The following is a 20,595-nucleotide window of genomic DNA, read 5'->3' on the forward strand; positions in this document are numbered from 1 at the left end:
TATGGGCGGAAATGATCATCGTTATATTCATATTTTTCAGTGGCTCATTGAATAAAGTGATGGCTCACTCTAACAAGGTACCAGGATCAATCCCGGTGGTGACCCGAGAAACTTACTCCAAACTGGTTTCTCCTTCTCAGTGGTGCTGGGTAAAGGGCATGGCAAGAAACAGCCACTTGTCCTTGTCACTTTAATTTACATATTTGTGCTTTAAAGAAACAGGATTAAAATTTCATTTCAGATCATATCAATATAATCATAAGCTTACAGCAGTTTGTTTATAAGTTTTATAACCAAACATTTCAGATCATATCAATATAAGCTTATACAATCCTTATCAAAATATTAGACCAGGGTCAACAGAAACTGGTTAAAAAAAAAAAATTTTTAAGATTAATACTGTTTGTACCATGATAATGTATTTCTATGTGGTTAAAGATGAATACATTGTTTTATGATATTCAGATTACCACTACTACCATCAATGACATTAACTGTACACTGTAGGCAATATTTAACATTTGAGAAGATCAAGTGCTTCATATAATAGTTTAAGTTTACTTACAAAACTTTCCTTATAAAATGACCTGATTAAGGTATAGTTGAGATAAGTATTTATAGGTATGTGTAGGTAAATACTGTTACTGGGTAATGATTTAGTATGATAGTAAGTAATAAAACTAGGGGTTACGATTTACCAGTTTAAATGGATATTGTATCAGGAAGGTATTTTATTTGATCATTTTGTGGCCATTAAACAGTGTGCATGTAAGTCCTGCCGACTGCATTATCTGATGTACCCATAAAACTCATGGTGCATGTCTTTGGTCTCTGCGGGACAGTCTTTATGTGTTGAAGCAGATTACACAAGTTGTGAATTCAGATCATGTAATTGTTAGGATGCTTTCAATCAAGTCAATGTTCACATGTACAGGAAGTCAGTTGTAGTTATAGTGTTATGTTAGATGAGATGTAGGCAGAAAGGGCGGGTCTAAAACAGTGGTTTTAGTACAAGAAGACCTGTATAAGTATTCGTAAGGATAATGCTGAGCATTTGACATTGTGTTTTTTTCCTGTATTTTCTACCAATAATGTATACAGGTGAATCCGTATCTGTATACATGTAGAAACAAGTCACTCAGTTTATACTCTACATGTATTTAGACTAACTCAAGTTAATTGTTAATACTATTTTGTATTTTTTTTTTCTTTCCTTTATGTTTTCAAATTGAAGTCAATCAAACTCTTAGTAAAACTAGACTAGCCATATTAAAGAAATAGTTGATGACAATATGACAGGTGGTAGGGTATGTTGAGTTTTTTCTGTCAACTCCCACTCAAGATGATTAGCTTGCAACATTGTCTTTGCTCCTCATGTTTAATACATAGATTGTTTCAAAAGTGATCGCATATAATTATTATGAATTTTTATCAGTATTATACAAAGGGGTTGATCACTTATTTAACATATCATTTATGATGACATTGGAAGAGTTGTTTTCTGGTTATAATTGCTTCATAGTCCCCCAAATGTAATTGGAATGAATGACAAATTTCTGTAAGGTGTGATACACAAAGCAATTAATTCTATCAGACATGTTGAATTTACATAGAAAGCTTGATCTTATGTACAGGGCTACAAACAGCTTTAAATGTCATGTTACGATCAACTCTGAAGAACAAATCAAATGGTATGCCAAACACGAGTTTACTGGTACTCCTTCATTTACTACTTGTAGGTGTAGGTCAAACATTGTTCCCACTAGATTAAGCAATTTAAACAAGAAACTGAACACTGTTTTAACAGTGGACATTAACCCTGAACATAATGTTTATTGTTTGTGTCACTTTAACAGATCAAGCTGGACATTTATCACATTAGTAGAAGCTTGTAATGTATATCATGTTTTGACCTTTTGTGGGGTTTTCAAATATTTTTCTATGTACTCTCCCAGTTTTACTTACCTTTATTAGCAATTGTACTGTCAATTAAGTATTTTAATGTGCAAACAGTTTTGAAGGGAGAAGGGTGCGCTACATATTAAAAATTATTTGCCACCTATAGCCATACTTGTCAGATCCACTGGTTGTCAAGATAGGATTTCCTCATAATGTTATTTATCTTAAACTCATCAATCACTTTCAATCCAGTATTTTATCAGAAATAAAACTGTCCAGGTGGAAATAGTTGACCTAGTAATGAGCAGTGAATGAATAAATCTTTAAATGCAAGTTGTTGTAACAGTGAACCATGTATTATTAAAAGGACAGTGTTGTTAATCGCTTGATCGGAATCAATTACTTTAGTCTGCACTACTAAACGTAATGTATTTTATTAACTTTAAACCAGAAACTACCATATGTATTACATATGACGTCACAGGAACATAATTACTGCTATTTCTGATGAATTACTTGTTTTTTAAGTTGATAATCACCATGGTATCACTGTTTGATGTATACAAAACAAAGTAGTAATTTTACCTGTCATCAAACAGTTTATAATTGTTCCTGAAAAGATACCACATTGCCAGTAGATCAAAGATAAGTATGGTAGAGTTAAAGATAAAACCTGAGTACTGTTTTAAAATAGGTTCATTATATCTTGACCTTGAGATGTTTCAGATTACAGGATGTACATGTATACAGTAATAATATCTGTGTGCTTACTCTTTCTAGAACACTTGATATCATTTTTATACGCCCATATGTAAATGTAGTCGTCTATTGCCGTCCGTCCGTCGTCCACAATTTCTTGTGAACACTCTACAAACTACATTTATCATCTGATTGTTTTGAAATTGATATATGTTGTTTGCATTAGTTAGATGAAGAAGCCTATTTAATTTCAATAACTTCTGGAGTTATGACCCATGTTTCACTTTGTTGCACCTTGTGAACGCTCTTAATGACAAAAGTTATTAACCGATCTGTATGAAATATATATGCATCATTTAAATTGGTAAAACAAAGAATCCTATTGAATTTCAGCAATTTCCGTTGATTACATCAAGAGTTATGGCCCTTGTTTCACTTTGTTGAATCTTGTTTGAAATTTATATGCATCATTTAAATTAGTGAAACGAAGAAGCCTATTGAATTTCAGCAATTTTTGTTAATTACGCCGCAAGTTATGGCCCTTGTTTCACATTGTACCTTGTGAATACTCAGGCGACAAAAGTTATTATCCGATCTGTATGAAATTTATATGTATCGTTTAAATTAGTAAAACGAACAAGCCTATTGAGCTACAGCAAATTTCCATTAATTACATCAAGAGTTATGACCCTTGTTTCAATTTGTTGAATCTCGTGAATGCTCGAACGGCAAAAGTTATCACCCAATCTGAATGAAATTCATATGCATCATTTAAATTAGTGAAATGAAGAAGCCTATTGAATGTCAGCAATATCCGCCTATTACTTCTAGAGTTATGGCCCTTGTTTTACTTTGTTGAACCTTGTGAACGTTCGAACGACAAAAGTTATCATCCAATCTGTATGAAATTTACATGCATTATTTGAATTAGTAAAACAAAGAAGCCTATTGAACTTCAGCAATTTCTGTTAATTACGACGTGAGTTATGGCCCTTGTTTCACTTTGTTGTACCCTGTGAAAATTATAATGTCATCTGTATGAAATTGTCTATTAAATGCCCCTAACTACAAAAGAATAAATATGCGACAACCCTTGTCAACCGCTCGGACGATTTAGCTGCTGGGAGCGTATGTTTTGTTGCCTGGCAACCTATCTTTTATTTGAGGAGTTGACACTTGACAGAGCATGCAAATTTATGTATAAATAATGTGTTTATATTATCTAAATTAAATGGGGCTTAACGTTAATCTTTGTTTCACCAATGGGACTAATGAAGACGGACATACACTATGCAATGTACTTTTAGAAAAGTTTTAATTGCCTTGACAGCAAAAGGGATATTTTACTTTCTTGCCAGTATATACATAGCCTCTTGGTTTTTGTCCCATCTTAACAACAAGACACTGTTTCTGGGCTAGGCCCTCTATCCTTGATTTAAAAAGACAGTGGTATGTTAGATAAATCATTGTTGGGAATATCAGTGGAAGCATTAAGAGTGATCAGCTTAGAGAACCAGCATAGTTAGAAGTCTGATTTATGTGAAATTATTCATTTCTGATACATTGAGAACACCTGTTGAAGAGCTACATTCTGTGAAAAGTCAAACATTGTTAACCACCTAGAAACAAGTGTTGAAGTGACTCGTACACTTCAATCAACTATGAAAGATGTGTTTATTGAAGCTTCGATGATTGAACCTCTAGACTTATGTTTATCAGAAGTGAAAGTATAATATTTATGATGACCAGGAATAATCAAATCAAAGGCTCAAATTGTCTAATAATTCAATAATTTAGACTAAACAAGTTAATTAGATCTTGAAACAGCACGTTTATTAATTGTCATTACTATCTTAATGCATGCATTGCTCGTAACTGACTACTCATTCATTCATTGTCTTGGATGTATAATGGCAACTACGGTGTGTTCAAATTTCCAGCTTTTAAGTATCTCGAAAGACATAAATGTAATGCTTTTGGTACGAGATATGTTTTGGATAGATTTTCAAATCAGTGATTAAGATCAGGACTGTAGAGGAAATATATAGAGTATGTAATTTGATTTGAAGCCTGCAGGTACTTGTAGGTGGACAGAAGGTGTTGTTGTTGTCTTGTTAGATTTTGATGGATGATACATACATAAACTGACCAAATCTTAACATGCAACTTGTCACATGATTTGTGTATCAGTTGAAAACTACTTGTTTTTCAAATAGACAAGATATTCAGATTGTACAATGTAGACTAGTCATATTACAGTAAGTCAGTCTTTATTTTAAGTTGCCTGTTTAATTTGAGCTTTATTGAAAAACTACAGCCATTTAATTGGGAATAGTGGGTAAAATTTTGTGATTACCTGAATTTACTTTAGATTCGATCATCTAGTCCAAACTTGTCTCCAATATTGACTGGATTTGGGCTCAGGATATGGTTTATTGATTACAATTGCAAGAAGCATATTATGGAAGATCATACTGTTCAGGTGGATGGTGTTAAAAAACAATTAAAATAAAATGTGACAAACAGGGCTACTTTACTAAAGAGTCAGTTTGGGAAAAGGTTTTTACATATACCTGATAGGCTACCAAAGCAGTAAAGAGTCCAGTTCGGTCCCGGTGTTGGCATAGAAACTTCACCAGGATTTTCCAGCATGGTTCGCCCTTGTCAGTGGGGCATGACAGATGGGACGAAAAACCAAGGTCCTGTATACACATTTGTGTGCACATAAAAGATTCCTTGACTGTTGGAATTCGATATAGAAGGCTGTAGTGCCGCTGCCTGGACAAAATTTCCCTCACAGCACACTGCACATCTAATGGCTTATGACCATCTTCATAGGACTAGTTGAAGCAGAAAAGTGGGACATTAAACCTCATTTCATTTCTTTTTGCTTCATAAGCTTAGTAATTAAAACTGTCATCATAGTCTGTATGATAGAGTGGCTCACTGGGTAGGACATTGGCTCCCTAACCTGGTGGTCCCGTGTCAATCCCTGTTCATTGGGATTTTCTGGCATGGTTCCCCCTTGTCAGTGGTGTAGGACAGTTATCAAAAATAACCCAATTTATATTTATTAAATGGATCCACAGAGGCCACAACGTCTGCGTTGACAAAATGTTTGCACTATGTACAGTTTTGGCTGCACAAACTGACTAAATTCCCCCCCCCCCCCCCAAAAAAAGAAGAAAATACAGAAACATTATGAGATTGGACGTATTTCCGAAAAACTAATAAGAGTAGGCCATAGCGCTGCTTTACGGGTAAAATTTCCCTCATAGCACACTGTATGGCGTATGCCCGTCTTCATTAGCCCAGTAGGAGCAGAACAGTATGTGTACAATGTAAAGTATATAGTTTAATGTATACTGCAGCTAAATATAATCAAAGATATACTGTATTAGATTTATGTTAATAATTGAAATCCATGTAATTGGCTTTAGGGGTTTAAGAATTTGTGAATGAACCCACTTGAATTTGAATTAATGTGTTATTAAAAGGTACAATTACATGTTTATTTATACTCTGGATGGTTTTACAAATTAGGTATTTGATGATGGTGGAAACTTGGCAACAATTGAGGTTTAGAGCTTACACATTTGAATATAATAAAGACTGCAAAAAATGTATTAGAAGTTGTTATATTCATGTCCTTCAATAGACAAATAATTCTTTTTGTCAATTACTCATCCATGAACACAAAGCTGAGAGCACACTTTTAATGCACTTAATGTGATGTAATGAATAATAAAATATTCCACTTATATACATTTGTAGTATTTGACAAATATGGTTATTGAGACATTTCATTGATGATTTAACAGGAAGGCTTATAGGTTTGTATTGGAAATACTTTTGTTTTTAAAGTAGCTGTACTATATAGTACATGTATGTAGCTATTTGTTTTCTGGACGCTCGATGAAAGGAAATTTGATTCCTAAAAAGTTAATTTTCAGTACAGGAATGAACAGGCACACTGTTGTTTTTTTGTATTCTATTCATTGAAGTGAAACTGTTGTACATAAACATAAGACCAGGAAGTATCAAATATACTTCTATGTCAGGATTAGTTTAAGGGTAGTGATATTAAATACATGTAGGTATGTTTCTTATAGCATTGGAAGGAATTGAAACTTGATTTCTTCAGTTTTAATAAGGACTATTACTTTAAGAAGCATTATGTAAGATTTAGATAAAGAGCTGGCCATTCTTCCTATTAGAATAATGGTTCAAAAATAGATCATGAAAAATGAATATGTTGAAAAGTTCAATCAAATTACTTTATGATGGTTTGAAGGTTTTGACAAAATGCAGCTTAGAATGTTTATTATAGTAGAAACTTAACTTGAAATTCACAACTAAAAATCGATTGTCTATTTTATCATCAAACTTTTAAATGATAGCAGTGTTCTTATCTACTTGGAATCGGAGCCATTTGATGGTCCAGAAAGTTGATTATATAACATTTGAAGCCAGAAAAGATCTGCAATTTACAGATTTAGCTCTCACATGATGCATCTTTAAAATAGGTAGACCTCTTTGATTTTGGCCCATCAAAAAGATTTTTAATTGGATATGTATGTCATTTGTTTGTGGGGTGAAAATACATGTAATCGACATATAAATGAAATGAAATGGGATTTAACATGTGATATGAAGGAAATTTTGACCGGACAGTGGCAGTTCCATCTGCTCTTCATCAAATTCCAACTGTGAAGGTTGGCTTTACATGAACACCAACAAGGACAAGTGTGTACCGTGGATTTTCGGCCCATCAGAACTACTAGACAACTTTTCGTTGCCAGGGACTACGTCTTGCCCTTATGGCAAGGGAAATCAGACTGGAAAACATTTTCTCAGCCTTAACTTGAGCACCGGGATTGACCCAGTGATCGTGTGTGTGGTCATACCTACTGAGCCACTGTGGCTCATGTCTATAGATAAAGTCAGTGTTGAAATATAACTGATTTTGTATTCCACGGACAAAACAGAAATTAGAATTTCTAATTAACATTAAAATAGTAAGCAAGCCAACTTCCATTTAATCAAGTTTGTCCCCTCAATGTCACTAATTAAAATAACACATCAGAAGAACCCAATTTAATATGTTATTTTCAACTTAAATTAAAGAGACTGAACTCTATTATTCTCCTCATTTTGTTTATGCATACTAATTTGTACACATTTTTTTTTATCAGGCTTTGTCTATACATGTCATTCAATTAAAATTTTTGAGGTGATGCACAAGACAAACTCTTGCACACAGACAGTTGTGGGTGGTGTCACTTTCTTCAGAAGATGTTTGTTTAGTTGCCAGTTAGTGTTGTAAAGTGTAAGAATGTAAATGAGAGAATCGTTGTATCCTGTCTGTTGTATTTGGTGAACTGTAATTCGATTTTGACTCTGCCTTGAGGACATATATAGATTATACCACAAAACAAAAGGTGTTACATGTATATTAACAAATGAAATGTCTCAGATATTGAAAGTAAATACTTATAATATCAACATAAATTCATGAATGTTTTGTTCCAGCACACCCTAAAGAATTGTTTGGATGATTATTAAATAGTTAAGACCATATAAAGTACTTAGAAACAATCTGTTATAGTGCACAAAACGTAATAAAACATTGAGTAATTTTTTTCAAAAATAAGGTGCACACATTTATCTATAGACATGTATGTGTTGTTTTCTTGAGCTTTTTTTTTTCCTAACATATTCACTTTCAAACATAACACCCAGATTTATTTGAGGAACGATTGCTTCAATTTGTGAAAAATCTATAATTAATTATTTAGTACCAGTTGTTGATGTAATATGGATGCCAATTAATGAGCCATACAGGAACTTGGCTAATTGAACACTGATGTCATGATATTGGAGTTTCATGTACATTATAAAATATTTATTACTTGTTATAAGCCTGTTTATGTAATATATATCAGTGTCTAATATATGATATATACCAAATCTAATTTTGTAAAAGATCATAAAAGCTGTATAACTCTAAGAAAGAGCAGGGTCCTGAATCCAAATCAGGAGATATTAATTGATTTTGTTTGCTTAATTAAAGAGGCATGATGTAAGACTTAGATAAAGAATTAGATAAAGAAAGTAGACAGTAACAAATGAATACACTGTATATTTAAAATGTCAGTCAAGTTACTTTATTGAGCAAAGTTATGAATGTTGAAAGTTTTGACGAGAAAGTGCTTAAATTGTATCCACCGATTGAAGGTTTATATTATTATATCCATTGCCAGTGTCAGGATATTTAAACGTAGTTTTGATTTTCAGTGTCACCATATTAATATTTGACGTACAATGTAGATATAAATAATGATAATAATAAGGGTACTTATAAGGCGCTAGACTCCAAAGTCTGTATGCTCAAAGTGCTGGGGATCACGTGGCTAAGTGGGTAAGACTAAGTCGGGTGTTCGATCCCTGCATTGGCCGAGAAAGTTCATCCAGATTTTCCGGCGTGGTTTCCCCATGTCAGTGATGCAGAGCGGAGGGCCTGACAATGACAGCTGTCTAGTCGTTCGGATGGTACGAAAAACCGAGGTCCTGAGTACACATTGGCATGCACTTAAAAGATCCCTTGGCAGTTGGAATTCGATATTATAAGAGTAGGCCGTAGCGCCGCTGCCTGGGCAAAATTTCCCTCATAGCACACTGTAAGGCGTATGCCCGTCTTCATTAGCCCAGTTTAGAAGCAGAACAGTAGGACGTTAAACCCCATTTCATTTCTCAAAGTGCTGACAAAATTTCCAGTAAATACTTATAGTTGGCATTGTCTTATCCACTCAATATCTAAGCCATCTGATGGTCTTGTGGGATTGTTATGTGAATAAATGACTAAATGAAAATTTATATAACATTTGAAACCAGAAAAAAGACCTGTTGATTTAGATTTTGAAAATGCATCTTTAAATGTTAAATAATCAATTTGAGTCTATATTAGTGTGGATTAGGTCATAGAAATTTTGTATTTTCCGAAAAAAGCAAATGACACTGAGAGACTTAAGTATTGAAAGCAGTAGCGAGTTCATCTGATTAAAATCAAGTGGTTCTATTAATAGTACAAGGACATGCAATTAACAATTAGTTTGTGCTTTAAAAAATAACTTAATTGTTTCCCAGTTACTATTGCAGTCAGGATGCTCCTGTGAGAATCTTATAATTCTGATGTTTGTGAGTGTTATGCATACAACTTGTAACAAGGGAATCGTTTATCATGATTGTGACTGGTTCAATTGAAGACGACTTCAGAGTTATGGATTATTATAATATGATGATTATTTTTAAAAAGACTATGTCTAGACAATCAACATATGATCTGAAATTAAAGATTTGCATATAAGACAGATTAAATTACTAATAAAATACAACATGGCTGGCCAAATTGCTAATTTATGATAAAACTTATAATTTTTGGGGATCTTATTTTTCAGAAGAAACCTGAAGAGATGAAAATGATCACCTTTTAAATGATATCACAAGTTTTCTAGTCCTCTGAATAACATCTGCACAAGCACATATATATCTACGCACAATATGGAGAATGAGCTACACAAGAGAGACCATCTTGGAGTACAAGATTTTGTTCTTCTAGAAGATTATCATAACCAAGATGCATTTCTTGATAACCTACGCAAAAGATTTGAAGGAAATCTCATCTATGTAAGTCTCTTTAGTATAATTTTCAAGACAAAATATGTAATAACAGTAACACCAAAAAAATTGGTACTGTAATTATTAAATTTGTTCACCTAGTGTTTATTTTATTACCCTGGTTTTAGGACACTGGTCATATTGAAAGAAGGGAGGTTTATTTGGTGGCCAAACCCATGCACTGTAAATCACAAGGCCTCATATGTATGCAGGTCATGGGTTTGATCTAGAGTTTGTACGTGACAAGTTGTGGGGTCCTCTTCCTAATCTTATCAATTTCTCTGTGTACTTCAGTTTCCTCTCGCTAAAGACTCATGTGCACAATATGTACCATGTTTGTCCCAAACTGACCTGGTCAGTATTGAGTGGACATGTATTGTTTTTACCTTACTTAGTGGTCCTGTGTTTGTGCCATTTTAATTTTTCTGTACAAATCCCACCAAGCTTACTATACCAATTTGTGCCAAAGGTTCAAAATATGAGTTGTCAATGATAGATGCAATTTAAGCAAAATGTGAGTTGTCCTTCTATATACCTGAATGAAGTAACGATCGATAACAGATACATGTTCGAATTTTTGCTTACTGATACATTGTAATTCCTTCGGAGACCAAAAGTTGTTCTATGAGACTGTGAGAGGATATCTGACAATTTATAAAAAGAGTTGACTCTCACTAGATAAGAGAAAATGGAAAAATCTGTCCATTACCATCCGTCCACAATTGTTTGTGAACACTCTACAGGTCACAATTTTTATCAGATTTCAATAAATAAAACTTGAAATATAGGTTTATCACCCTAAGATCTCGGTTCCTTTCGATATTGGCATGTATCGGACTGTAACTTCATGGATTATGGCCCCTGATTGTACGAAAAATCACGTTTTTAGCTTATGAACACTGTAGTGGTCACAATTTTTATCCAATTTGATTTAAACTTGAAATGTTTGTTTATAACCCACAGATCGCGGTTCCTTTCGATATTCGCGCATATCGGACCATAACTTCCTTTTTTAACCTATTTAAAAAAACGTTTTAAAATATATCACCGTTAAACCCTAAGGATGGCTGAGTTCGAATTCCGTAAAAATCGGACCGAAACTGACAGACTAAATGACCGCCCCTCGTTGGCAAATAGTGTCAAAATATTGTGTGTCAGGGTTGTGGGCCCTCTGGAGGTCACACTTTTCATCTGATTTTTATGAAACTTGAAATGCATGTTTATAACCCAAATATCTTGCTTCCTTTCCATTTTCGTACATATTGAATCGTAACTTCCTGAATTATGGCCCCTGATTGTACAAAAAATCACGTTTTTAGCTTGTGGTCCCTCTAGAGGTCACAGTTATTATCCAATTTAAAAAAACTTTCGAATATATCACCGTTACACCGTAATTTTGTCGGAGCTTGAATTTCATGAAAATCAGACTAAATCTGCCGGACGAAATGGCCGCCCCTCGTACACAAATATATCACCGTTACACCATAATTTTGTCGGAGCTTGAATTTCATGAAAATCGGACTAAAACTGCCGGACAAAATGGCCGCCCCTCGTACGCAAATGGTGTAAACATTTGGTATATCAAAGTTGTGGACCCTATAGAGGCCACAATTTTGATCCGATTTTGATGAAACATTATAATGCAAGTTTATAACCCAAAGATCTCGCTTCCTTTCAATATTCGCGCATATCGGATCGGAACTTCCTGAATTATAGCCTCTGATTGTACGAAAAATCACGATTTTAGCTCATGGTCTCTCTAGAGGTCACAATTTTTATCTGATTTAAAAAAACCTGTAAATATATCACCATTACACAATAAGATCTTTGTTCCTTTTGATAATCGCGGATACTCAAACTTAATTTCCTGAATTATAGCCCCAGAGTTGATCATCTCGGAGTCCTAATGCTTCTTGTCAAATTTGAAAAAAAAATCTGTTAAAAAAAGACTTTATTCTCAATATTGTCCTTTAAAGTTTTGTGTATACCTGTAATTGATGAGATATAAGTATTGATTCTACCATGTTTTATTTTATTTTTGCAGACATACATTGGTCCTGTATTAGTATCTATAAATCCATATCATGAATTAGATATCTACAACACAGAATTTATACAAACATATCGAAATGTCAACTTCTATGAGTTGCCCCCTCACATGTAAGTAAATCCATATTTACTAAAAAAATGTAATCAATTTATTCCATCACAGAAACCCTATTTTCAGGATTTCGGTGTACCCCTATTTCTAATATAATAAACTTGATATCATATTCTGTGTGATGATGAGTTTTTTAAGTTTCAGTTATTAAGTATCTGAACTTTAATTAAGAACCATTAAAATTAATATTTTATCATTATTTCATTCCACTATTATGGTTCAGATTTTCTACACTACAGAAGATCTAACATAGGCCTATATAACAAACGGCTGTCATTCAGAAGGCTGATATTGGCTGTGTTATATGCAAGACTTCAGTAAGTTTATAATAATAGATCACTGGACAATATCCTATAGCACAGGACACTCAAATCACACCAGATAAGATTGTCATTTGTCAGTTTGCAGGCCTGAAAAGACAAGTGGAAAGTGTTAATATACAGTAGTTGACTTATGAAAAACTTAGGTCCACGTATGTCCATGTGGACTTTTGCATGAAAGAATATTTTACAGTACAAATCATCATAAAGGAGACAGAGTAGTTGGAAATGTCACTGTTCTGGCCAAATTCTACTCCCTCACATTGCACACCTAAAGTAATTTATTAAAGATGTGGAAACTGTCAAAAAAGAGTACATATAGTATATACATGTGATTGATTTTGTGCTTTTCAACAGAAGAGATTTATATACTGTATCTAAAGAAGTATTGATTGTATTTTTTAAGAGATTGTACCATAGGTATGATACACATGTTTTTTTACATGTAATTAGCTAAAGACATTGGAAGACTTCATTTAAATGTAGAGATTTGTGATATTGATTTTGTTTAGGCTCATTAGACTGTTTTTCACATATTCTTACATTGATGTTTTTTCTGCTGGTCGTATTACCTGCTACTTATTAGTGTTTAAAAGATTTAGAGTAGAAATAATAAGATAATCAATGTTTTAACTCAATAAGATTGTGTAGGTAGCACAGACTGAATTAAAAGACAACGCCCTGAAGTTTTAATGTAGACTCTGTAGGATTGCCATTCTATTCTCCATCTACCTTAAATGAATGTTCATAATTTTAAAGATTAAAATCGGGGATGATCAAATTATTTACCATCCATTATTTCTTTTGCTCTATGTGTGAATGTATGACCTATTCATGTACACACTTCTCTATTCAGGATATAATTTGAAAGAGATTAAAAATCAGATTAATTATAAATATTTCATCAAGATATTATGACTTGACTGTGCTAAATAGAAAATCATTGATTAGAAAATGTATTGAAACTATTTGGCCCCCAAAGATTATTTATTTTACAAAATACATGTACTTCAAGAGAAATTTAATATTCCCCTGACTATCTGAGAAAGCAGAATTGCAAAACTAAGACGAGTTATTGAAGCATAAACATCTTACTATTAGTATATAGAGGATATTTGTCGTTTTAGAGTGAATAACATATTTTATTTCATCGAGAAGCAAGAAAACTTATATTTAGAGATGAAATAAAATATGTTGTTCACGACAAAACGACAAATGTTCTATTTATTTTATGATTTTACAATCATTTTAGGTAAAAACAACATGGACTACTGCTAGCCAGTGGAATAACACTTTTATTTCACTGATAAAATGCGATATTCCACTACTGATCATAAAATAAAATGAAATATTGACAAAATAATTAAAATAGGTTTAATTCTTTAAAAGTCTCTGAATGTGATTTGAGAAATATAGGAATCCCTTGCCAACTACAATATTGATAAAATTGAATCTGTAACAGGAATATCAGTCCAAAAATGGTTCAGTTACTTTCAGTATTTGATGAACCGAAATTCCATCGATTTATGTGGCACCCTATGTAAACAAGCCTTCCACCATCTTTATATTTCACGAAATCTAATTGATGGGCCTGTTTTTAATCAGATGAATCCAAGCCAGGAGATTATCTAGTGTTGATATTTTGATTTTGTTTTCATAATTAGCTTGGATTGAGCCATAAGAAGTTTAATATTTACCTAAAAAAATGAAATTGTGCACAGTTACTTTAATAAGATATCAGTGTTTGCAAAAACATGTGAGAAAGTCATGTACTCTTACTTTTTCTAAGACACCGGGATTGTGCAAATAGCATTACAACAATGGGATATGAAGATATTAATATGATATATCAGGGTAATATACATACTGAAACAATAGCTCGCTTAAAGTGTTGTCTGCTTCATTGAAATGGATGAGTCTGCAGCTCTATAATTAGTAGGCTACATGTATAATAAGAGTTGTTTTGAGGTTTTTCCTGAAATTATTCATAATTTTTATTAAAAGAGTTATAAAAATGATGGTACTGTGATATTCATAATTCCCTTACTGCTCAAATTTATAATTCTTTTACCACTTCTAGAAAACTTCTCCATTCAGATGGCTATGATTTATCTTTCTTAGATCAGTGTAATTTTAACTAGGAATTAGAAAATTCAGAGACACTAACCAGTAAATTTGAAGCATTGGTTTATGATGAAGGTGATGTACTTCCTTGTTATAAACACAAATATCCAAGCATTTCTATATAAACAGGAACTGGTTAATAAATTGCATAATTTCTAGGAAAATGGCAATTGAATTTGGTTTTTTGTGTTCGCTATATCATAACTTGAGATAAAAAATAAAATCTTAGACTCTAATGGTTTTCTTGTATTACATTACTCTGAAAAAACATGTATAATTAAGGTGGTATTATGGGCAATTAGATAAAGAGCTGACAGTTCTCGCTATAATAGTTAAAAAATAGATATCTTAAAGAGACTAGCTGAGAATTTTAGTCAAATTGCTCCACTCTGAACCAAGATATTAGCGAATGAATTTTAAGCCTAGCCTCGATCATCATTACTAAAGTTGGTATGATAAAAAAGAAAGTCTCGATTATCCATTTTGACGTTACATCATACATCACAAAATGTATTCCAATCCGCTAAATATCGCAGTCTAGCTATGGCATCGAGAGTTGAATAAGGTCTTGATCGGCTAACGAATATGGTCTTGATAGGCTAATTAATGTTTAATTAATAATTTAGATATTTCAGGCCTAAAGAGAGACCTGCAATAGGCAGATTTAGCTCTTGTATAATGTATGTTTATTAAGACGCCAACATTATATTTAGCTTTTTTAGTACAAAAACATTCCTTCTTATATTTATTATGAAAACATATTAATATAATTAATTTTGTTGTAACATAAAACAAAATAACAGTTTTTATTTTTTAAGTTGGTCCTCTAAATTCTCAAATGATAGAAAACATTTTTCATTTGATGCTACAGATAAACTTACATTATAAAACTTGAGTATATAGTAGGTACCTTAAAAACATTAATAGATTTCATGCAGGCGGACACCAAGAGATAAAAGAATTACATTTGAAAACTTAAATGGAGGTAATTAGATTGAGGAGTTGTGGCATTTGTTTAGAATTGTAAGATTTATTACCGTTACTTGTGTTAGCTTTGGAAAAATTGTTTAAAAGAAAAACAGCCATTGCTTAGAAGAGTCACCTTTTTAAACATCCTTGCTTTGATAGCTGAATGAGGAAATAGAAGTATGAAATTACATTCAGATAAAATAGTTTAAAACAGATGTAATTAAAATATTTATTATTAACCATGAAAAGTGTCTAAAACAGATGTAATTAAAATATTTATAATTAACCATAAAATGTGATAAGTTGTTGTGTTGTGAAAGATATAAACAAGAATATCTTAGAGGTTACTGCATCTTTGTTTGTTAGCTTGATATCAACATTGGTCGAGATCAGTCGAAATTCATTGATTCTATCATGTCTGTTACGAAAAATGTCTTCCAGCTGTCTGACTTAGACAACATTTACGTGTTTGTTTATGTCGGAGTTGTGCAGTCAAATGCAGACGACAATGCAGACTTGTGATCAATATTAAATGTTTTTATGTTGAGTGTCAATAAACAACATGGATGCCATTTGTTGATTTATGTTGGATATTGTAAACTACGTTAGGTCACATTGACTGTGTGACTAGGAGTATCCTTCTTTATCTGCACTTTTGATCAAATCCTATACTTTTAATTATAGAAGTGTTATGGAATATAATTCAATTTATTTAGCTGAAAATTTCAGATTAAATCTGTACCATTAAAAATATAAATTACTGTGTAATGTGTATGATTTACTAATACAAGGGTGGACCCACTGCTGACTGCTTCCTTCCCACCCACACACAGACACTCACACGCACAAACATTCAAGCGATTCCCTGTTTTATGCACATGTTAAAAATATAACTAAGTAAATAAAAATTCTGTCCTGTCGTGTGATATTTGTTTTCTGGTATTTTTAGATTAAACTTGGATATATTTGATTAAAGCATACACTGCTGTAGATTGCCTTTAATTGACATAAAATCAATGAAAATTCTGTTTTTCCAGAATTATTTTAGGTTAAGGATTTGGGTATTGGATAGAAATTTTGTACAGAATTATATTAACAAAAATGTATTCATAGTATCAGCCTCTTATAAATGCAGGCATTGTCAAGTTTGTAAGGATTGACAAGGGACCTGTATTGATTCAGTTAGTTCAGTGATATTCTCAGAATGTTTATTTACCTTCAATAGTCACTGTTGTACTTTTGTTAAAGAATTTAGATTTTGAAAGTTTACTGTTTGTTAATTTCAAGAGTTGTTTTATTTTTTTCAGATTTGCTATAGCAGATGCATCTTATACTTCTATGAGAGGTGAAAATAAAGATCAGTGCATTTTAATATCAGGAGAATCTGGCGCTGGTAAAACAGAAGCCTCAAAGAAAATCTTACAATACATAGCAGCTAATAGTACACATTCTGTAGATGTAGAGAGAGTTAAGGATAGATTATTACAGTCAAATCCTATATTAGAGGTAATCCATATGATTTGTAGCTCAATCTTCTTGTAAATTTGTAACTGATATTTGTACAATTGTTAATTGTCTAAATATTTTGAAAATTATCAATTCTAAAAGAAGCTTGATTGATAACTTAGATAGAAACTGTTTATAGTCGATTACTGTACAATACAGAAGTAATTGCATGTGCATAAAGTTTATAAATTATGTGTAAAGATTAAAAGCATGCAGACAAAAGGATTTCACTAAGTTTTTATACGCCCACATTTTCATTTGGACGTATTATGCCGTCGCCCCAGTCCGTCTGTCCGTCCTTCCACAATTTGTTTGTGGACACTCTACAGGTCACAATTTTTATCCGATTTTGATGAAACTTGAAATGTATGTTTATAATCCACAGATCGTGGTTTCTTTTGATATTTGCAGACTGTAACTTCCTGGATTGTACAAAAAATCATGTTTTTAGCTTGTGGACCCTCTAGAGGTCAAAATTTTTAGCCAATTTTAAAAAACGTTTAAATTTATCACAGTTACACCCTAATGACAGCTGAGTTCCAATTTCGTGAAAATCGGACCAAAACTGCCTGACAAAATCGTGACTACTTGTGCGCAAATAGTGTAAAAGTATGTCATACCAAGGTTGTGGACCCTCTGGAAGTCACAATTGTTCTTAGATTTTGTTGAAACTTAAAATATATGTTTATGTCCGAAAGATCTTGGTTCCTTTTGCTCTCTACGCATATCAGACGGTAACTTCCTGGATTATGGCCCCTGATTGTACCAAAAATCGTGTTGAATAGCTTGTGGATTCTCTAGAGGTCACAATTTTTTATCCGATTTTAAAAACCGTTTAAATATATTATTACCATTCCACCATAATGAAGGTTGAATTCGAATTTCGATAAATCGAAACAAAAGTGCCCAACAAAATGGTTGCTCTTTGTACGTAAATTGCTTAAAAGTACGTAATATGAAGGTTGTGGACCCTCTAGAGGTCATAATCTTTATCTGATTTTGATGAAACTTAAAAATTATACCTATATATCCCAAAGATCTCTGTCTCTTTCGATATTTGCGCATTGCAGACCATAACTTTCTGGATTATGGCCCCTGATTGTACGAAAAATTGCTTTTGTTTTTAGCTTGTTCTCTATCCATCTCTTGCAAAATGTGGGTGTATCTTGACTGGCAACTACTGTTTTTTTCTTGTTTTTGTTTTCTTTGGTTCTTCTGAATAGTTAAATGAATGTGTATTAAAAGACCTTAATCTGTGCAAATAGGTGTATTTATTTCCTCTTCTGAACCAAAGCCTAGCTTTTGAAGAATTGGCATTTAACTAATTTTAGAAATTGAATAAACATGAAAAAGTTCTAAATAAAGGTTATTTGGTGTTTGCTTGGAATTGTTGAGGGTACACAGAATTGTTCAACTTGTATACATGAATTTAAACAACCCCACACTAGCTTTCTGCTGCATTATTTAAACATGGATGTTTAAAATTTTTGACAAGCTAAAGCCTATTGAGAAACTTGAAGTAGTTTGATTTAGATAAAAAGCTGGCCTTTCAAAAACAGATAATGAAAAATATATAGATCCAAAATTTCTATCAATTTACTTTATTCAGAGAGATGAATGTTTGAAGTTTTGACAAGATTTGACATGTGTAATATATCCAAAATTTTGATCAGTTTGAAGTTTTTACCAATTTTTTTATAAATAGTCTTGATTATCAAGTACCATTGCTATGATAACAAATGAAGTCTCAATTGCCCATTTTGACTTTAACCGAAGGGTTGGATTGCCGAATCGTTAGCACTGTATCATAAGGTCTGTCATTGAGTCAACTGGCGGGATTTCGATTCCCCGGTTGTACGTGACAAGGAGTAGGGTCGCCTGTCCAACCTAGTGAGTTTTCTCAGGATCCTCCAGTTTCCTCCCACTGCTAAAGACCCCTACATGCAAGCGAATTATTGAAATAAAATTGAACCATGTGTTAGTCCCAAAATGACCTAGTTTGTGTCGAGTGGACGTTAAACCCCATTTCTCGCTCTCTCTTTTAAAGTTAACCAATTATAAATAGCTTGCCATGTGAATAAATGTTTAATAATTTATGTAACATTTAAAGTCAGAAAGAAAAATGCAATAGGCCGATTAGCTCTTGCATAATGCACCTTTCAGTATAAATATTATTTGTAAAATATATATGTCAAATACATAGCATATTCTCCAAGATGTAACACATAGCTGGTTTTATTTATATGGAGGGGGGGGGGGTGAAATCTTTACAAATAATGGGATTCTTGAATTTGATTTTTTATTTCAGAGTTTTGGAAATGCCAAAACAAACAGAAATGATAATTCCAGCCGCTTTGGAAAGTACATGGATATACAGTTTGATTATAAGGTATGACTAGAACTATTCATTATTCAAATATTCATTTTCAGTCATTTAAAACATTTTGTGACCAGATTTGTATTGAAATGTTAAATATATTTCTTTATTTCAGGGAGCACCAGTGGGAGGCCATATTTTAAATTATTTATTAGAGAAGTCTCGTGTTGTACACCAAGGTCAGGGAGAAAGAAATTTTCATATATTTTATCAGTTAATACAGGGTGGTAGTCCGGCTTTATTAGAAAAACTGAAATTAGACAGAAATCCGGATAAATATTTCTATTTAAATCAGGTAGGTCAAAGTTCATTTAAATAAAATTATTTATTATACTATAGAACTCTGGCACTTGATAAAACTACAGTAGAATCTGTATTCAGCAGCCACTCAGAGAATCTTTATGACTGAACGCTTAACGAGAGTGACCTCTTAATGAAATCTCAGTGGTTGTTAGTGTTGACATCTAGTAAAATTTTAACGGTTAGATCACTTAGATGTAATGGAAACAACCATTAATACTCGCATCGGTAAATTTGGCCGTTGCTTATAATGAAATTCTTTGAGTTAAATCTCTGATACAAATTCTACAAACGTATCATTTTGTACCAACATTATTATTATTATTATTATTATTTTTATTATTATTATTATTATTATTATTATTATTATTATTATTATTATTATTATTATTATTATTATTATTTTTGTGTATTTCTATAGTGCACCTTTCACAAAAGTGGTCAGATGAATTTTACAATTCAATAAAATTCCAAAATGCAGATAGACAATATGATAAAAACTAATGGGAGTAATACAAACAATGAATTGGTACACATTAAAAGTATCACAATAATAAAAGCGT

The 20,595-nt window shown here is 32.5% G+C and overlaps 1 protein-coding gene across 4 annotated transcripts in view; it reads left to right on the forward strand.

Annotated features, from left to right (window-relative positions):
- Positions 1–20,595, forward strand: part of LOC126825716 (unconventional myosin-Ic) — an 82,438-nt gene that overhangs the window by 18,916 nt on the left and 42,927 nt on the right. For all 4 annotated transcript variants that reach the window (XM_050555483.2, XM_050555482.2, XM_050555486.2 and 1 more), the window contains 5 exons: positions 10,056–10,284; positions 12,320–12,435; positions 17,157–17,355; positions 19,664–19,744; positions 19,848–20,027. In XM_050555483.2, coding sequence (XP_050411440.1) covers positions 10,159–10,284; positions 12,320–12,435; positions 17,157–17,355; positions 19,664–19,744; positions 19,848–20,027 — 702 coding nt within the window. In that variant the 5' untranslated portion in view covers positions 10,056–10,158. The remainder of the gene's footprint in view (positions 1–10,055; positions 10,285–12,319; positions 12,436–17,156; positions 17,356–19,663; positions 19,745–19,847; positions 20,028–20,595) is intronic.

This window comes from Patella vulgata, chromosome 6 (genome assembly GCF_932274485.2).
Source record: "Patella vulgata chromosome 6, xgPatVulg1.2, whole genome shotgun sequence".
NCBI lineage: Eukaryota > Metazoa > Mollusca > Gastropoda > Patellidae > Patella > Patella vulgata.